This window comes from Diaphorina citri, unplaced genomic scaffold (assembly GCF_000475195.1).
Source record: "Diaphorina citri unplaced genomic scaffold, Diaci psyllid genome assembly version 1.1 scaffold3078, whole genome shotgun sequence".
Lineage (NCBI taxonomy): Eukaryota > Metazoa > Arthropoda > Insecta > Hemiptera > Psyllidae > Diaphorina > Diaphorina citri.
The window spans coordinates 1-15,551 of NW_007380490.1; the positions used below are offsets into that span (position 1 = coordinate 1).

The 15,551-nt window shown below is 39.3% G+C and overlaps 3 protein-coding genes across 3 annotated transcripts in view; 2 read left to right on the plus strand and 1 right to left on the minus strand.

The window, feature by feature from the left end:
- Nucleotides 1–26: 26 nt before the first annotated feature.
- On the plus strand, nucleotides 27–473 carry LOC103519964 (probable acylpyruvase FAHD2, mitochondrial). The gene has a single exon (XM_008485052.1). The coding sequence runs from the start codon at nucleotides 27–29 to the stop codon at nucleotides 471–473; it is 447 nt and encodes a 148-aa protein (XP_008483274.1).
- An 8,090-nt stretch (nucleotides 474–8,563) lies between these two features.
- LOC113471827 lies at nucleotides 8,564–9,882 on the plus strand. The gene is made up of 2 exons (XM_026831261.1): nucleotides 8,564–8,804; nucleotides 9,704–9,882. Exons 1-2 carry the CDS (start codon nucleotides 8,632–8,634, stop codon nucleotides 9,849–9,851), a joined length of 321 nt encoding a protein of 106 aa, XP_026687062.1. The 5' UTR covers nucleotides 8,564–8,631; the 3' UTR covers nucleotides 9,852–9,882.
- A 727-nt stretch (nucleotides 9,883–10,609) lies between these two features.
- LOC108253764 (transferrin-like) overlaps nucleotides 10,610–15,551 on the minus strand; it is a 5,574-nt gene continuing 632 nt past the window's right edge. Inside the window, exons 2-6 of the mRNA XM_017448356.1 lie at nucleotides 14,670–14,818; nucleotides 14,039–14,186; nucleotides 13,489–13,646; nucleotides 12,730–13,024; nucleotides 10,610–10,614 (exon numbers count right to left, since the gene is read on the minus strand). Of these exons, the coding sequence (XP_017303845.1) occupies nucleotides 10,610–10,614; nucleotides 12,730–13,024; nucleotides 13,489–13,646; nucleotides 14,039–14,186; nucleotides 14,670–14,818 (755 nt within the window). The remainder of the gene's footprint in view (nucleotides 10,615–12,729; nucleotides 13,025–13,488; nucleotides 13,647–14,038; nucleotides 14,187–14,669; nucleotides 14,819–15,551) is intronic.

Sequence of the window (15,551 nt, forward strand, 5' to 3'; positions counted from 1 at the left end):
TCTTCGGATATGTTTGCGATGGACAGATGAACAATGATCATGGCTACGTATCTACTTTGTTAGTCGCTGAAGAGTTTGGGGATGTTGCACCTTCGGGTGGCTCGCAGGGAAACGTAGATACTACACTTTTGGAATGTGAGAGCATCTTTGTAATAGACATGCTCTTTCTTTTCCTCCAGAAACACGCACGAGAGCACGGTCTCCCCTGGACAGTAGGCAAAGGTTTCGACACAGCCTGTCCCGTGAGTGATTTCATTCCAGAACACGAGATAAAGGACCCAGACGATGTGCCGCTGTGGCTCAAAGTGAATGGGGAGCTGCGACAGAAGTCAACTACCGGGGACATGCTGTTCAAAACGGGCGATCTCATCAGCTACATATCCCAACATATGACTCTGGAACCGTACGACCTCATTCTGACAGGTAAAGCTGGGTTTATACTTATGTTTCAGCAGAGTCCACACTCTGTTTAAGCAGAATCCAAATCACCCCTAAAGGGGATTTAGCTAATATGTTCGAAATGTCGTACCTACAACATTATCGTTTGACAATAGCGAGTTTTTGCAACCAAAATTAGCGTCCTGTTACCTGAACTTTAATGTTATTTGAGGAAAACTACTTTCTGCGCAAGTGAAAAAACTAGTTTTCGTCAAACGACGTTTAAGAGTTCAGTTAACATTAACATCGCTATTATCGTTTGACATTTAGGAGAGAACAATAATATTATTGAATGGTCAAAATAAAATATTATTCCGACCATTCATTACGAATCCAATGTAGAGATGGCAGGGTCCACAGATCATTTGAGTTCCGATTGATAAAGTAAACAGAGGATTGATCGAGGAGTCTAGAAAATCGAAAACGAGTCAGTAAAAGGTTTTTATCAGGCTCGAAATTCTTACAGACACATCAATCAATTCCAAATGTCCTCCTTCTACTTCCATGGCAAGGGGATTTTACCTCAGACTTGCAGTACAAGTACCGTTATGTTTTTTACAGTCCACTATTCGATATAATCCGAACTCACAGTTTGATTCTACGAATTTGCTGTGATCTATGCAGTACAAGTACCGTTATGTTTTTTACAGTCCACTATTCGATATAATCCGAACTCACAGTTTGATTCTACGAATTTGCTGTGATCTGTGATACTGTTGCAGTTACATTTGATCAGATTCACTTTCAGTAGAGCAACTGAGCTCAAGTCTCTTTAGGGATTATCAAAATTGACGTCAGCGGTCAGCGTAAAGCAAAATCCATGATATCAAATTGATATGGTACCTAACGGAAAGCAAAATATGGTAGATACTTAATAAAAAGTAAATAACGTAATAATCGAAGAGAGAGTAGATAGGTAGGTACATAATGTTGGATAGTAAGAAATTGATGAGACAGTGAGTTACTTAGGGATGAACAAGAGAAAAAAGACATGAGTAGAACAGAGGACCAGACACAGAGATCCAGCTAAAATCAATTTAATAAGTGTGAAGCAGACATTCTCGGACGAAGAAGATCGGAACCAAACATTTCCTATGAGTATTTTTTAAAAAAAGCTCGTCTCACCTAGCTGCTTTGATTAAGTCTGTGTTACCTAACAGTTTGGCAAGAATATGTAGACAATCTACATATTCTACATTCTACATGTTACATATATGTAAGCAAGGGAAATTCAGCCTGTTCATGGTAAACCTTCAAATTGACAGTTCCCGGAGTCTAACCCAAGGCATTGTTTTGTATTACCTTGGCATTCCGCAGGGTAGACTTGGGTACAATTGCCTTGGGTTTCCTTTTCGTCAGTTCAGATTGCCAAGTAAAAACCTGATGTGGAAAACTGTTCGCCCAAAGCAAGCGTGCCTAAAGGCGCGGGCGAACGTCAAGAGTTCGAAGCGCCGCGCCGCCTGTGCTTTTTAACACGAAATGGAGCTTTGACTGTTTTGAGCTTTTTCGGCATAAAATAAACACAAGACTTATTCTTACATTTCGAAATTCTTACAGACACATCAATCAATTCCAAATGTCCTCCTTCTACTTCCATGGCAAGGGGATTTTACCTCAGACATGCAGTACAAGTACCGTTATGTTTTTTACAGTCCACTATTCGATATAATCCGAACTCACAGTTTGATTCTACGAATTAGCTGTGATCTGTGATACTGTTGCAGTTACATTTGATCAGATTCGCTTTCAGTAGAGCAACTGAGCTCAAGTCTCTTTAGGGATTATCAAAATTGACGTCAGCGGTCAGCGTAAAGCAAAATCCATGATATCAAATTGATATGGTACCTAACGGAAAGCAAAATATGGTACTTAATAAAAAGTAAATAACGTAATAATCGAAGAGAGAGTACATAGGTAGGTACATAATGTTGGATAGTAAGAAATTGATGAGACAGTGAGTTACTTAGGGATGAACAAGAGAAAAAAGATATAAGTAGAACAAAGGACCAGACACAGAGATCCAGCTAAAATCAATTTAATAAGTGTGAAGCAGACATTCTCGGACGAAGAAGATCGGAACCAAACATTTCATCAAAGTACGGATTTTTTTTTTTTTTTTTTTTTTTTTTTTTTTCAAATTAATCTGCTGGTGGATTCGATGGATTCATTAGATTCGGACAAAAAACCCTTGGGACGAACAAATGAGAGAAGTGAGGCTTTTGGAAATGGAGGAGGAACTCAGTTTGAAAACCCCTGAAAGTACCAGTCTAGTGAGGACGGAGAACAGTACCTATCTTACCCTATAGAGTTACTGTCATGGTACTTGCACCAGCACAGTACTATGAACCCTATGACCTCTCAGTTGCAGAACCACTAGTACCACCGCGCCGGTAGCATGACTAATCAATACGATTAGAGCAAACGAGATACAGAAAGATGGCGCAGTGTGTCCAATAGGTATTCTTTCTCAGTTACATCCAAGATTCTCTTTGTAACAGCCTAAATCACATTACACTTTGTAACAGCCTACTTAAATCACGTACGTGTAGCACTGGTAAGTATTTTAGACCAGACACCTGCACTAAGTAGGTAAGTAAGTAATGGAAACAAATAAAACGTTCAGATGTTAACAAGAAGTTTCACGAAATCCACACAGAAAAGGAACCCCTAGCCCCCGAAGACTTATTGACTTAAGAGCAAATTTTCTGTGTTCCAATATTTTGCCAAATTCCATTAAAATCTGACATAACATACATGGAATTGATAGACATGAAACACAAACTTAAAAAAAAAAAAAAAATCCAAAAGTTCAAACTTGGAACGTGTTCGTTCGTTCAATCTAGCATCAGGTACAACATTTGACTCAACTTCCACACGGCTCTTTGTAACAACTTTAACAAGACAAGGTTGACACATGATAAAGCGACAACTATTACAATCCCACGTTCCCCATGTCCAAGGCAAACTAGATTACCTCCCTGTCAACCTGCTTCCTTTTTTCCTTCATAACTCATTTCCTCCTCAGCTCCCCAATCCGCTTTTTTACATCCGACCTATTTTCAGCACCCTTCCTCCTCCATAAATCAAACCCTTTCCATCCCCTTCAATCCACAGTCTTTTGTAAGGAGACAATTTCGTATTCCCCCCGTTTACCTCGTTCATTTTCAGCTCACATCCTGCCTCTCCAAACTATCTCCATTTCTCCACTCTTCCCTTAGATACCTACTTGTCTTACCTCGTAAGATTTATTGCAACCTCGCTGAGGAAAAGGTCAGACACTGACAAAAAGACATCAACCCAAAAGATAAAGGTAAAGTGGTCATCAAAAGATTTCTCCCCCTCCCCCTCCCCCCCTTTTATTTTATTTTGAGAGGGGAGTATTTTGAATGTCCAAACTACACTGAACAATAAATTGACTGCTTAAGGATTGACTAATTGATTAAAAGGCAATAGTTATTTAAAGACTCTATTTAAGTTACAATTCCATTTCAATGGCCTTTAAAAGGAAGCCAATGTATGTTACCAAAGTAATGTCACAATTAAGTAGGTATGAGTTTAATCTCAAATGTACTTCACATAGACTTAATTTAACATAAACTGCTTGCCCCATTTTAACTGAACCTCATAACTACCCCAGTACCTCTTGCCACCCAGCTAAAGAGAGAACCTTTTAAGGAGGCCATGCTTCCATAAGCTTTGAGAGCCACTGCCCCAAATCGTAACTTTGGAAACAGTTTTCATCCAATAATTCGGGTTCGTTCTCGGAACGGCTCGCCTTCTGCTAATATTCTGTCTTCCACCTCTCTTCAAAAAAAAAAAAGACCTAGGTAGGTAGATAGATACCTATAGGTCCCCAACGTTGAATAAGGTAAGGGGCAAACAGCACTAAAGGATGGGTTAATTTTAAACGTGTACCTATAAACCTACTTTACTTAGTACTTTACTTAGTTAAATGAGGTACAATACCTAAATTCCAACTACGGTTTGCATGATCGGTTATAACTCTTTTGTTGATTTGGTTGGACCCACAATGGAGCGGTTGCAAATGGGTAAAAATTATTAATAAATGGTCGATTCCTATGTAAAAAGTCGAGAAAAATCCAAATCTGAGGTCAAAACGCCGAAAAAATAACTGTAAAAGGTCGAAAATTCAATTTCTATTTTCCGTTCCAATAAAGAGTTCAAAGATGTGTCACGTCAGACTTCAGGCAGTTGTCTTTTTCTTCCGCTAGGTAGCGCCAGTATGCAAGCACGCTTGCGGAGGAGCGGAAAGAAATGCGCAGAAACGTATGCGCACAAACACATTAATGTGTTGCCTGCGAGGGAGCTTTGCTCGGAACATTTGATGTGACTAAAGGTAGAAACACACTACTATCACGTCACGTGAGCTCGTGGGGGGTCAGAAAGATGTTCAAAGTTTTCTCATTAATATTGTAGGTAATTTCGTTCATGAGAGCAACACTGCCCTCGTGAGCTCACGTGACGTGATAGTAGTGTGTTTCTGGCCGTGGTTATGAACAGGGCCATCGTAGGCCATCGTCGGCCTTTTTGCGTGTAAAGTTGGCGGGAAATTCGGATTTTTGATTTTTTTTCCGCAACTTGTACAATCTGAATTCATTTTTTACTTTTTATCTTTAGTTTGCACGTTTATATTATACTTTTCATTTATATTAGCTATTAAAAACAAGCAAATTACAAAGCAAACAAAAATAAATATAAAATGAATTTTAAAAATTGCCGCTGGGACAGCTATCTCACGTCATCCGAGCTCATCCTAGCCCGTTACATAAACACACCGTCATACATGTTCTTATACCTGTGACTCACCCTCAGATCATCTGACAGACCTGGGTCTCACAGACCATGGTCTGATCAGTATAAAAAGCTTGAGACCTAGGTCTGTCAGCTTGTTTGCTTAACCCCATACACAAAAAGCCCAAACTGAGGCTTAGGTGTAGGGGCTGGACAGCCCCAAAGGATGGGTTAAGCTTCTACGAATCTAGGTCTGTCAGACCATCCGAGAGACCTGGGTTATGCAGAAGTCATGTCCATGGAAAAGAAAAGTTCCTTCTTGTGTTTAACCTAACCCTATAATAACAAGGGTCACTGCTCGTTTGTGCCAGTTCCTTTGGTAGCAATATTCCACGGACATGACTTCTGCACAAGTGCTGTAGATACTTACCCTGGTACTTACTCAAGTACTTGATTCTCCACTTATATTTGGCTGCATGACAGATACCTACATACCTACATCAATATCCCCTGTTGGACCACATTTGATCAGACTGAAAGAAACCCTGTTACCAAGTGTATTTTACTCAAATTAATGACTCACCTTGCATTTGTCAGTTTCCATGAATTTCTCGGTTTCCAATGTAGGGGCTGGACAGCCCCAAAGAATGGGTTAAGCTTCTATGAATCTAGGTCTGTCAGACCATCTGAGAGACCTGGGCCCACCCCATGTGTTAAGATGGTCTGACAGACCTAGGTCTGTGTGACTGCAGTCTTTCAGATGGTCTGAGCATGAGTGGCTGGCCTTTGAGATAGTCCAATGATGAAGAAACAACAAGGAATGCACTGTCACAGCAGAGCACAAGTCCAAGTACATTTTTGACTCAGCATAAGTAAGTAGATACGGTAATTATGCAGAAGTCATGTCCATGGAAAAGAAAAGCTCCTTCTTGCGTGTAACCTAACCCTATAATAACAAGGGTCACTGCTTGTTTGTGCCAGTTCCTTTGGTAGCAATATTCTACGGATGTGACTTCTGCACAAGTACCGTAGATACTTACCCTGGTACTTACTCAAGTACTTGATTCTCCACTTATATTTGGCATGACAGATGCATACCTACGTCAAGATCCCCTGTTGGACCACATTTGATCAGGCTGAAAGAAACCCTGTTACCAAGTGTATTTTACTCAAATTAATGACTCACCTTGCATTTGTCAGTTTCCATGAATTTCTCGGTTTCCATCATTTGCCGATTCTCCCCCACTCAACGGGCCACTGTCCAATCTGAGCCAAAGCCAACCCAACGAAACTGACACCTTGGTCTGAACCCTACATGGTAGTTGTGTGACACTTTGAGCAGCTAAAATGGACCCTCAGTAATCAAGAGGTAAAACTAAAAAAAAAAATAAAATGAAAACACTGCTATGAATTTGAACTGCTAGTACCTAATAGAAGAGATAAATATCGCGACACATTTATTACAAAGGATGGAGGAAAGGTGAACTGGGTATTATTTCAAAATTGAACTAAAAAGTAACTGCACTTTCATCACTATTGAGGGATGATCAGCTCTTTATAAAAACGGTAACAAAGAGATCACGTACCCATTTCGACTGCAATTTTAAATTTAATAACTACTAATTAATGTTTTCTAGATATTTTAAGTAATAAATTCATTATTAAAGTGATTGATCCATTATAAAAAGAATTAACTTGATAGATCCACAGATTTCACAGATCACAGCTCTTGTAATATAAAAGTAAAAAAAAGTTACACATCGGACATCTTGAATTTTGAGTGGAGTGCATTTTGATCACGGAGGTAGGGATGTGATGGACAAGAGTACGAAGAAACAGAAAAGTGAAGCCAAATAGTGATGGGTCTGTTGCATTAAATTTTTTGTTGGTGCATGATTTTCTTAAAATTATTTTTGTTTCCTCACAAAATTAGCTACCTTTTTTAATTTTTAATCTGCAGAATATTTAGGTGGAATCCATCTCACGTTACAAGCGGTTGTTACCTCTGAGAATACTCAAAGACCGTCTAAGCCTAAGCATAGTCTCCGAGAATGCTCGAAGCGGTAGACCCGGGCCTCAATAGATTTTTCCGTGTCCACTCTTTTCGAACTCCTTGTGTTTTGTTCACGGAGGTAGCAATCGGACGATAGAAAACTTTACCGAAAAGTGCGCCATACCCGAGCAAATAAAATGTTAAGCTACGGGGAGCCTGACCCTTTTCTGGACGGGTGACTCTGTCTGGGGATTTTAGATGTTGGGATGATTAGGTTTAGGAAGGTACCTATCAAATCGAGTGTCAAAAGAAAAGAAAATTGAAAAATACCTCCGATCAAGTCTGTTTTTTTTTTTTTTTTTTTTTTTTTTTTCCCGTTTTTGATAAGCATTAGTATCACACAAATCAGACAAAACACATGACGATATTTAAATGGCTGTCTCGGTGGTGTAGTGGTCAAGGCGCTCGCCTGGTATACAGGAGAGCGTGGATTCGATCCTCGCCAAGGTGCCCCCACCTACATCAAAGCACGTACATTGATGATGTTAATTCCCCAGCTACACCAGAGCACGTACTTCTGATGGTGTTTCTTTCTTCCACAGATAGCGGATGGCTCAGAAGTTCACCATGAGCCAAAGCACGTACATTGATAACGTTAATTCGATGACGTTGGCTAGAGACCATCACCCCGGTGTATGGCAGATACAAAAAGATGTCTTTTCTTTACTCTGTCAACACCATTTGACGAAAGCTAAAAGCCGCTACAACAACAACAACAACAACAACAACATGACGTTAATTCCCCAGCTACACCAGAGCACGTACTTCTGATGGTGTTTCTTTCTTCCACAGATAGCGGATGGCTCAGAAGTTCACCATGAGGTAGAGATGGGAATAATCATCAGTCAACGATGTAAGAAGGTGAACAGGTATGATGCCCTGAACTGTATTGCAGGCTATTGTCTGGCCCTCGACCTGACCGAAGTTAGACATCTGGTGAGTAAACCTTATGACCTGATGAGAAACGAAATAGGATATTGAATCCGAGGCTACACTGTGGGATTAAAATTAATCCCAAAAGCCCACTCCAAGGCGGTGTAGGGGCAAACAGCCCTAAAGGATGGGTTAAATCCCGCTCGAAAACAAAAACAAAGGCCTAATTCTCATCCAAAAATGTCAAATGGCGACCTATAAAAGAAATGATATTAGAAAATTATGACAAAGTTCTGTTCCCTCCAAACTTGTCTGCATTCCCACTTTATTGTGGGTTTGCTGAAAATGCTGAATCTTCGGATATGTTTGCGATGGACAGATGAACAATGATCATGGCTACGTATCTACTTTGTTAGTCGCTGAAGAGTTTGGGGATGTTGCCTCGTAACTACCCAATTTTTCTCACGTGCGCAAACTCCTACTCCGTTATCATTGTCACAGACGGAGGGTAAAGAATGAACGTAAATTTCCGTCTATATCGTCAATATGTGTTGGTCGGTGCTATTATTCACATCAGTGGATTAGTGGACGCTCTCACCACAGTGGATTTGGGTGGCATGGCATCGTATGAATTTGGAGAGTTCGCCTACAAATGTCGGAAAGTTATTGGCGCGGGCTTGAACTACAAGTAAGTACCTGGGGTTCGTTCTCGGAACGGCTGGCCTTCTCCTATTCTGTCTTCCTCCTCTCTTCAAAAAAAAGACATAGGTAGATAGATACCTATAGGTCTCTAACGTTGAATAAGGTAAGTTCTAAGTGTATCTAAAGGCCCATTTTGATGCTTAGGTGTAGGGGCAAACAGCACTAAAGGATGGATTGAGTTTAAACGAATCTAGGTACACATACCTATAGGTGAGAACAGGTAAGTTCCAAGTGTACCTATAAACCTACCCGCATTAAATGAGGTACCGTACCTGAATTCCAACTACGGTTTGCACGGTCGGTTATAGCTCTTTTGTTGATTTGGTTGGACCCACAAAGGAGCAGTTGCAAATGGGTAAAAATTATTTAATAAATGGTTGATTCCAATGTAAAAAGTCGAGAAAAATCCGAATCTGAGGTCAAAACGCCGAAAAAATAACTGTAAAAGGTCTAAAATTTAATTTCTATTTTCCGTTCCAATAAAGAGTTCAAAGATGTGTGACGTCAGACTTCAGGCAGTTGTCTTTTTCTTCCGCTAGGTAGCGCCAGTATGCAAGGACGCTTGCGGAGGAGCGGAAAGAAATGCGCAGAAACGTATGCGCACAAACACATTAATGTGTTGCCTGCGAGGGAGCTTTGCTCGGAACATTTGATGTGATCGTGTACGGGAGCGTATGCCGTGACGTCAGAGTTCAAGATTTTCCGGTATTTTTTAAATCGATTTATCTCGGAATCTAGAAGTCGTAGAAGAAAAAGGAAAATTCCATTGTTCCTCGTTTTTTCTGCTCTTCGACTTAGAAACTTCACCCACGTAAGCGCAACTGTTCTATAAGGTATTAACACTGAAATTTACTAACACCGACGATGCGACCGTTTTGTTTGCAGGAAAATCATAAAGGAAAGAAATTTGGTCACTCCTAAAACTCCTGTGATATTCCTGAAACCACCCAGCTCTCTCATCACCGAACCTGAACATATCGAGGTAAAACCCACTAAGGCCAGCTACTCACTATCAGGTAGACCTGATAGGTAGGTACACCTGATCAGGTCTACCTGATACCTGATGAGCACACACTATCAGCTAGACCCGACAGGTACGGAAAAGCTGGTAACACAAACACTTCGAAAATACCCTAAATGTGTTCCAAATATTTGCAGGCACTCCGTGTGGCACAGGACCTTTGAAAGTTGGCGATGTGGTGGAAGCTGGTCTAGGGCATAAAGACCTGGTAAAAGTAAAGTTTCACGTAAAGGAGCCTGAAATCCCCGAGGAAAATTCTGAAAACACTGAGGAGAGACTAATGACATTCCCTGACTTCCCTACGAGAACATTCCCTGACTTCCCTTATTAACCGGAATAAGTCAGTACCTGAGGAAGCCAAAACCAAATGTCAGCCCAAAGCAAAATCACCCTAGTTAGGGCTGATTGAGAGGCTGACGAAAAACGCCGACCCCGTCTGTACACGGGAAAGGGCGAAGAAAAAGAAGATGTTGAGGTGTAACCCTTACCCAAGGAGGTACCACCACATTCCGAACATAAGAAAGAAATCACGACTATAAAGGGAAAGCAATCACAATTATACCTACGAGTATGTATACCTGATTACCTGACCACAAGTGTTCTTGATTTAAATAGCCATGGTCTTCTTGTGTTAGGGAGTGCAAGAAAGAAAGTCTACAAATATTATATTGAAGATGATCACAGTTCGCGAACCGAATGGGAACAAGGTAATTATCATAAGGCGGACTGTATTTTTCTCAGACAATATTGAAGTACTTTCTTACTTTAAATCAGTCTGAAAAAGAAAGATACAAACAAGATTAGCAATAATTCGATAGTCCTGAATAAAATGAAATGTCTGGTAGAAAAATATGAATAAAAAGGAAAGAGAAAACAATGGAGGAGATACATAACAAAGAAGAGGTATACCTTTTTTAATTTATCCAAATACAATGAAAATTATATCACAAAGATATTTTGATTATTGTTCTTTACATAACAAAGAAGAGGTATACCTTTTTTAATTTATCCAAATACAATGAAAATTATATCACAAAGATATTTTGATTATTGTTCTTATTGAATTAAGTCTATATGATTGAAAAAGTATTCATTAGTCTATAAGACAGTTTTCACAATAATAGTAATAAAATAATAATATATAATCTAAAAATACATAGAAAGGTAACAAGTTTTATAAAGATTGACAGATAGGTAAAGAAAAGGAGAAGGAAAAAATACAGAAAAAGTATTGAATATGAGAATAAGATTCTAAGAGCACCACAGAATTATAATAAATATAGAAAAATGGTTTGTTCCTTACTCATCTAGACATTACTATCTAATATTGCGACTATAAAGGGAAAGAAATCACAAACTTTTAAGTAGATGATTCACAGGTAACAATTAAATTACTATAAACAAATAAAGACATCCCTCGTTTCCTTAACTTTTGAAGTTTTCTTGTATAAACATATCAGTCAGTAATTATCTGGACTTTTGTACTTAAATATTAAGAGAAACACACCTGAGATTGAACACCTCCTCGAAACAAAATGTGAAGATGAGAGAAAAAAATTTGGACCGATTGCAATACTTTCTCATTACCTTGTATAGGTTCCCTATACGTAAGGGTAATAGAAAGTAAAAAAGTTAAACGTCAAAAAATCCTTTAAACAAATTAGTCGCCATAACATACATTAGACATGTTTATGTCCTAAGGCTAACTTTCGGGTGTCCAAATTGAATTTCCATACTTTATCAATCGCTTAACTCTATTTTCTAACTTAATTTTAATATCACAGGGATTTTTACCAATAAACCATAAACAATTACCTATACCTAGGTACATGCAAATCTCAGTAAGGAAAAAAGGCTAACTTTCGGGTGTCCAAATTGAATTTCCATACTTTATCAATCGCCTAACTCTATTTTATAACTTAATTTTAATATCACAGGGATTTTTACCAATAAACCATAAACAATTACCTATACCTAGGTACATGCAAATCTCAGTAAGGAAAAGTCCATATTGGTGTACCAAGCACGACCCGATTATACAGATAACGTGTTATTAAAACACAAGCAAATACTATGAAGCCTATCTAATGAATGATATTAAGAGTTACGAGATCAGCGCAAGGAAGCTTGGTGCACCACTGTGGACATTTTCTTACGTAAATTCTAAAAGGGGCAAGAATTTTATACCAAGCACGACCGTTGTGAATATACAGAAAACGTGTTATTAAAACACAAGCAAATACTATGAAGCCTATCTAATGAATGCTATTAAGAGTTACGAGATCAGCGCAAGGAAGCTTGGTGCACCACTGTGGACATTTTCTTACGTAAATTCTAAAAGGGGCAAGAATTTTCGAAAGAGTCTCAAAGAGCACATGAATAAGTAGTACAAACATACTACGATATTTGATTTTTTCTACAAAATCACTTAAGAAAAAGAAAATTGATCCAGCATTTTCACAGTGTCAAGAATTTTAAATTGATAAAACATATTTAAATTATTAAAGAGAAATTTCAAAGATTGAAAGAGAAATTTAGTAATGCTGGAGTAGTGGAGTACAAACAAAAATTGTAAAACGACTTTTCACTTCGAAAACACAAAAAAGGGAATGTTGATTCAGGGATTGTTACATTATTCTACTTTACCTTGGTTCATTTGGGTCCTTACGGCTCACATTACCATTGAAGAATTGACTGCCATCATATCACAGAACAAGAGCTAGGGCCAGAGTTAATATCGCCCGAGTCCTGGGTCTCCTGTATGAGGACACGGACGAGGATGATTTGTGACAAAAGGAGGCTCCGCTACAAGAACAAGAAAGGACGATTTTCGTGGAAGAAAAACTTCGAAATTTTGTGACATAAAAAAAGATTTCCAACATACGCTTACCTTTGGCGAGATAATAGTTGGGCGTGAACTCATTCTCCAAGCGTACAATATACCGGGAGTAAGAAGACATCAGATTTCTCGCCAGCCACTGCCACGAAGTAGTCAATTCAGTGGTAGGCGAACTAACGCCCACCTGGGTGATCAAATGGTTCAGGGTGGTAGCCAGGTCTTCCCGCACAGCCACAGTGGGCAGGGGTTGAGATACCCACTTGCAGGGCTCAGCCACAGAGGAGAGCTGTACACTGCCATCTGGACAGAGGAAGAAAAACTCGGAGCATGCCTTGTTCAAGGTGGTCTGGAAACAGAAGTCAGTCAAGTTATAAATCAATCAAGTCAAGTATTAAATCAATCAAGTCACAGTGGGCAGGGGTTGAGACACCCACTTGCAGGGCTCGGCCACAGAGGAGAGCTGTACACTGCCGTCTGGACAGGGGAAGCTGTACACTGCCGTCTGGAAACAGAAGTCAAGTTATTAATCAATCAAGTCCAGTATTAAATCAATCAAGTCACAGTGGGCAGGGGTTGAGATACCCACTTGCAGGGCTCTATTGACTACTTAGAGGTGTGTAAAGAGAGAGAGTGGGAGTTATAAAAAATAAGTATTGAATGAGTCATTGAGATTTTTAAGGAATAAAAAAAAAAATCCTTTAAAGTCTCAAAAAAGGAGGACAGGATAGGAGAAAGCCAGCCTTATCTGTTAAAGATATATTTCGGCCCGGACGGGATTCGAACCCGCTACCTACTCTACTAAAGACTCACCTTTTCATGAACTCTCCAATCATCCAATCTAAGCCACGCTACATCTCCGAGACAATCAGTCATACAGGAGGCGGCGCCCATTCTTCCCCAATACTTGTCCTTGACAGAGCAGGATACAGGATCATCACACAGTGCACACAGGCCCCGGTATTTCTGCTCTACGAGGAAACAAAACGATGATCCATATAAGGAATTAAAAAAGCAATACCTAAAATTTAATAAAAATAACAATAATAATTTGAAAGAAATATTTGAGAAAGCATTTTTTTTAAGAAATATTAGAGGATTTGATAGAGGGAAAAGACAACTGAGGTCTTATCGTCCTGAAATCGAAAGCAGTAGAGGATAAAAGATGGCCAGCAAAATCATACACAAAAAGCCCAATCCGAGGCTTAGGTGTAGGGGCAAACAGCCCTAAAGGATTAAGCATATCCCTCCATCAAACCTCTTGAAAAAAAAGTAATAAATCTCAACTTCTTTACGGACTCAATTTCTTTTGTAAATCTGGGAATCGAACCCAGTCGACCTTGAGAAAATGAATCACACGTACTTAACAGTTGATCTTGTTTGGGATCCGAAGCCCATTTGCCTGCTTTACACGAATCACCGAAAAAGCTGGCCAATGAAGATATACGATTCTCTGTGAGCGACAGATTGACATTGCACTGTTGAGGAACGACCACTTGATCCTCTATGAACTGAAATAGAACAATCTCAGGAATTAATAAAACCTAAACCATACTGAACTTTTCAATCCATCTCAAATAAGGGTAGTAGAGATGATATCAATCATGATTTATTTGTGGTGAAGCTGAGAGCTTCTTCACAATTTTTGTGGATAACAGCATTGCTAAGAGCATCCTGTACTATTTCTGCTGACATAGGTATCTATATTTTTTTTTTTTACTCTGGTAATTGCTGCCACTGATCGCTACTCGATTAAAGTAGCTACTCAATTGTCCTCACGAGGCTGAGTGCACTCCGAACTCCAAGCACAGTGCCGAAAAAAACATCGACCCCGCCGGGAATCGAACCCGGGGACCTCCTGCGTGCAAGCCTAGTGTGATACCCACTCGGCCGAGGAGGTTGGTAAATTAAAATAAATATATTCAATGAAATAACAATAGACCAAGAAAAGAAAAGAAAAATCTCCATAAACTCTCGTGTTTCGGACTCCTTACCTTGGTGAATATTTCATTCCAATCGAAATCATGTCCATTGTCGACATCGAACCCGACACTACACATCTTGGTGTTCTTCAGATCTGCCAGAGATTCGACACTGATTCGATAACTGACTAGAGCTACCACACTGTAGTCGATGTTCGGCACTGAAATAGAATACAATCGTATTTGTGTTAAAATGGCAGGTCTGGCTCGGAGACTTTAAACAGGGAGGATACCAGCCTGAAATTTCCGAAAGAAATAGCAAAGGTTTAGTGCGAAGGGCATTCACTCGGCAGACGAAAAACGCCGAACCCGTCTGAAGTTGGCGAATCCCTTCTCCTATACAGTTATACTTGACTTTGTACTTGATCATTAGAAGGACGTCTGGTTCAATCCATTGACGAGCATAGCTTATCAGTAACCAGTTGATCTCTAACTTTCAATTTTGTCACCTCAGAGTGAGTTTTATGAACTTGTTTGATAAACAGAATATTCAACAATCAGGGGAGGTAAAATATTCAAATTAAATATAAGCTAATTATTACAGAGAAAGTGTGTAGGTATTTTGTCTTTTTTTTTTTTTAACTTACTGTTCCTATACCTATACCCAGTTTAATCTGTAGGTAGGTACCAGGTACCAGAGTAAGTGTGTAGGTATTTGTCTTTCTTTCTTTTTTACTGTTCCTATACCCACTTTAATCTGTAGGTAGGTACCTGGTTCTTTGTATTCTTAACTTTCTTTCGACACTTTTTCTTTTTACAACATTGTTTGGTCCCAATATTTTTTTATTTTTCAATGTTCTAGTGAATCGACAATAATTGGTACTTGTGCAGAAGTCACGTCCGTGGAATATTGCTACCAAAGGAACTGGCACAAATGAGCAGTGACCAGTGTTA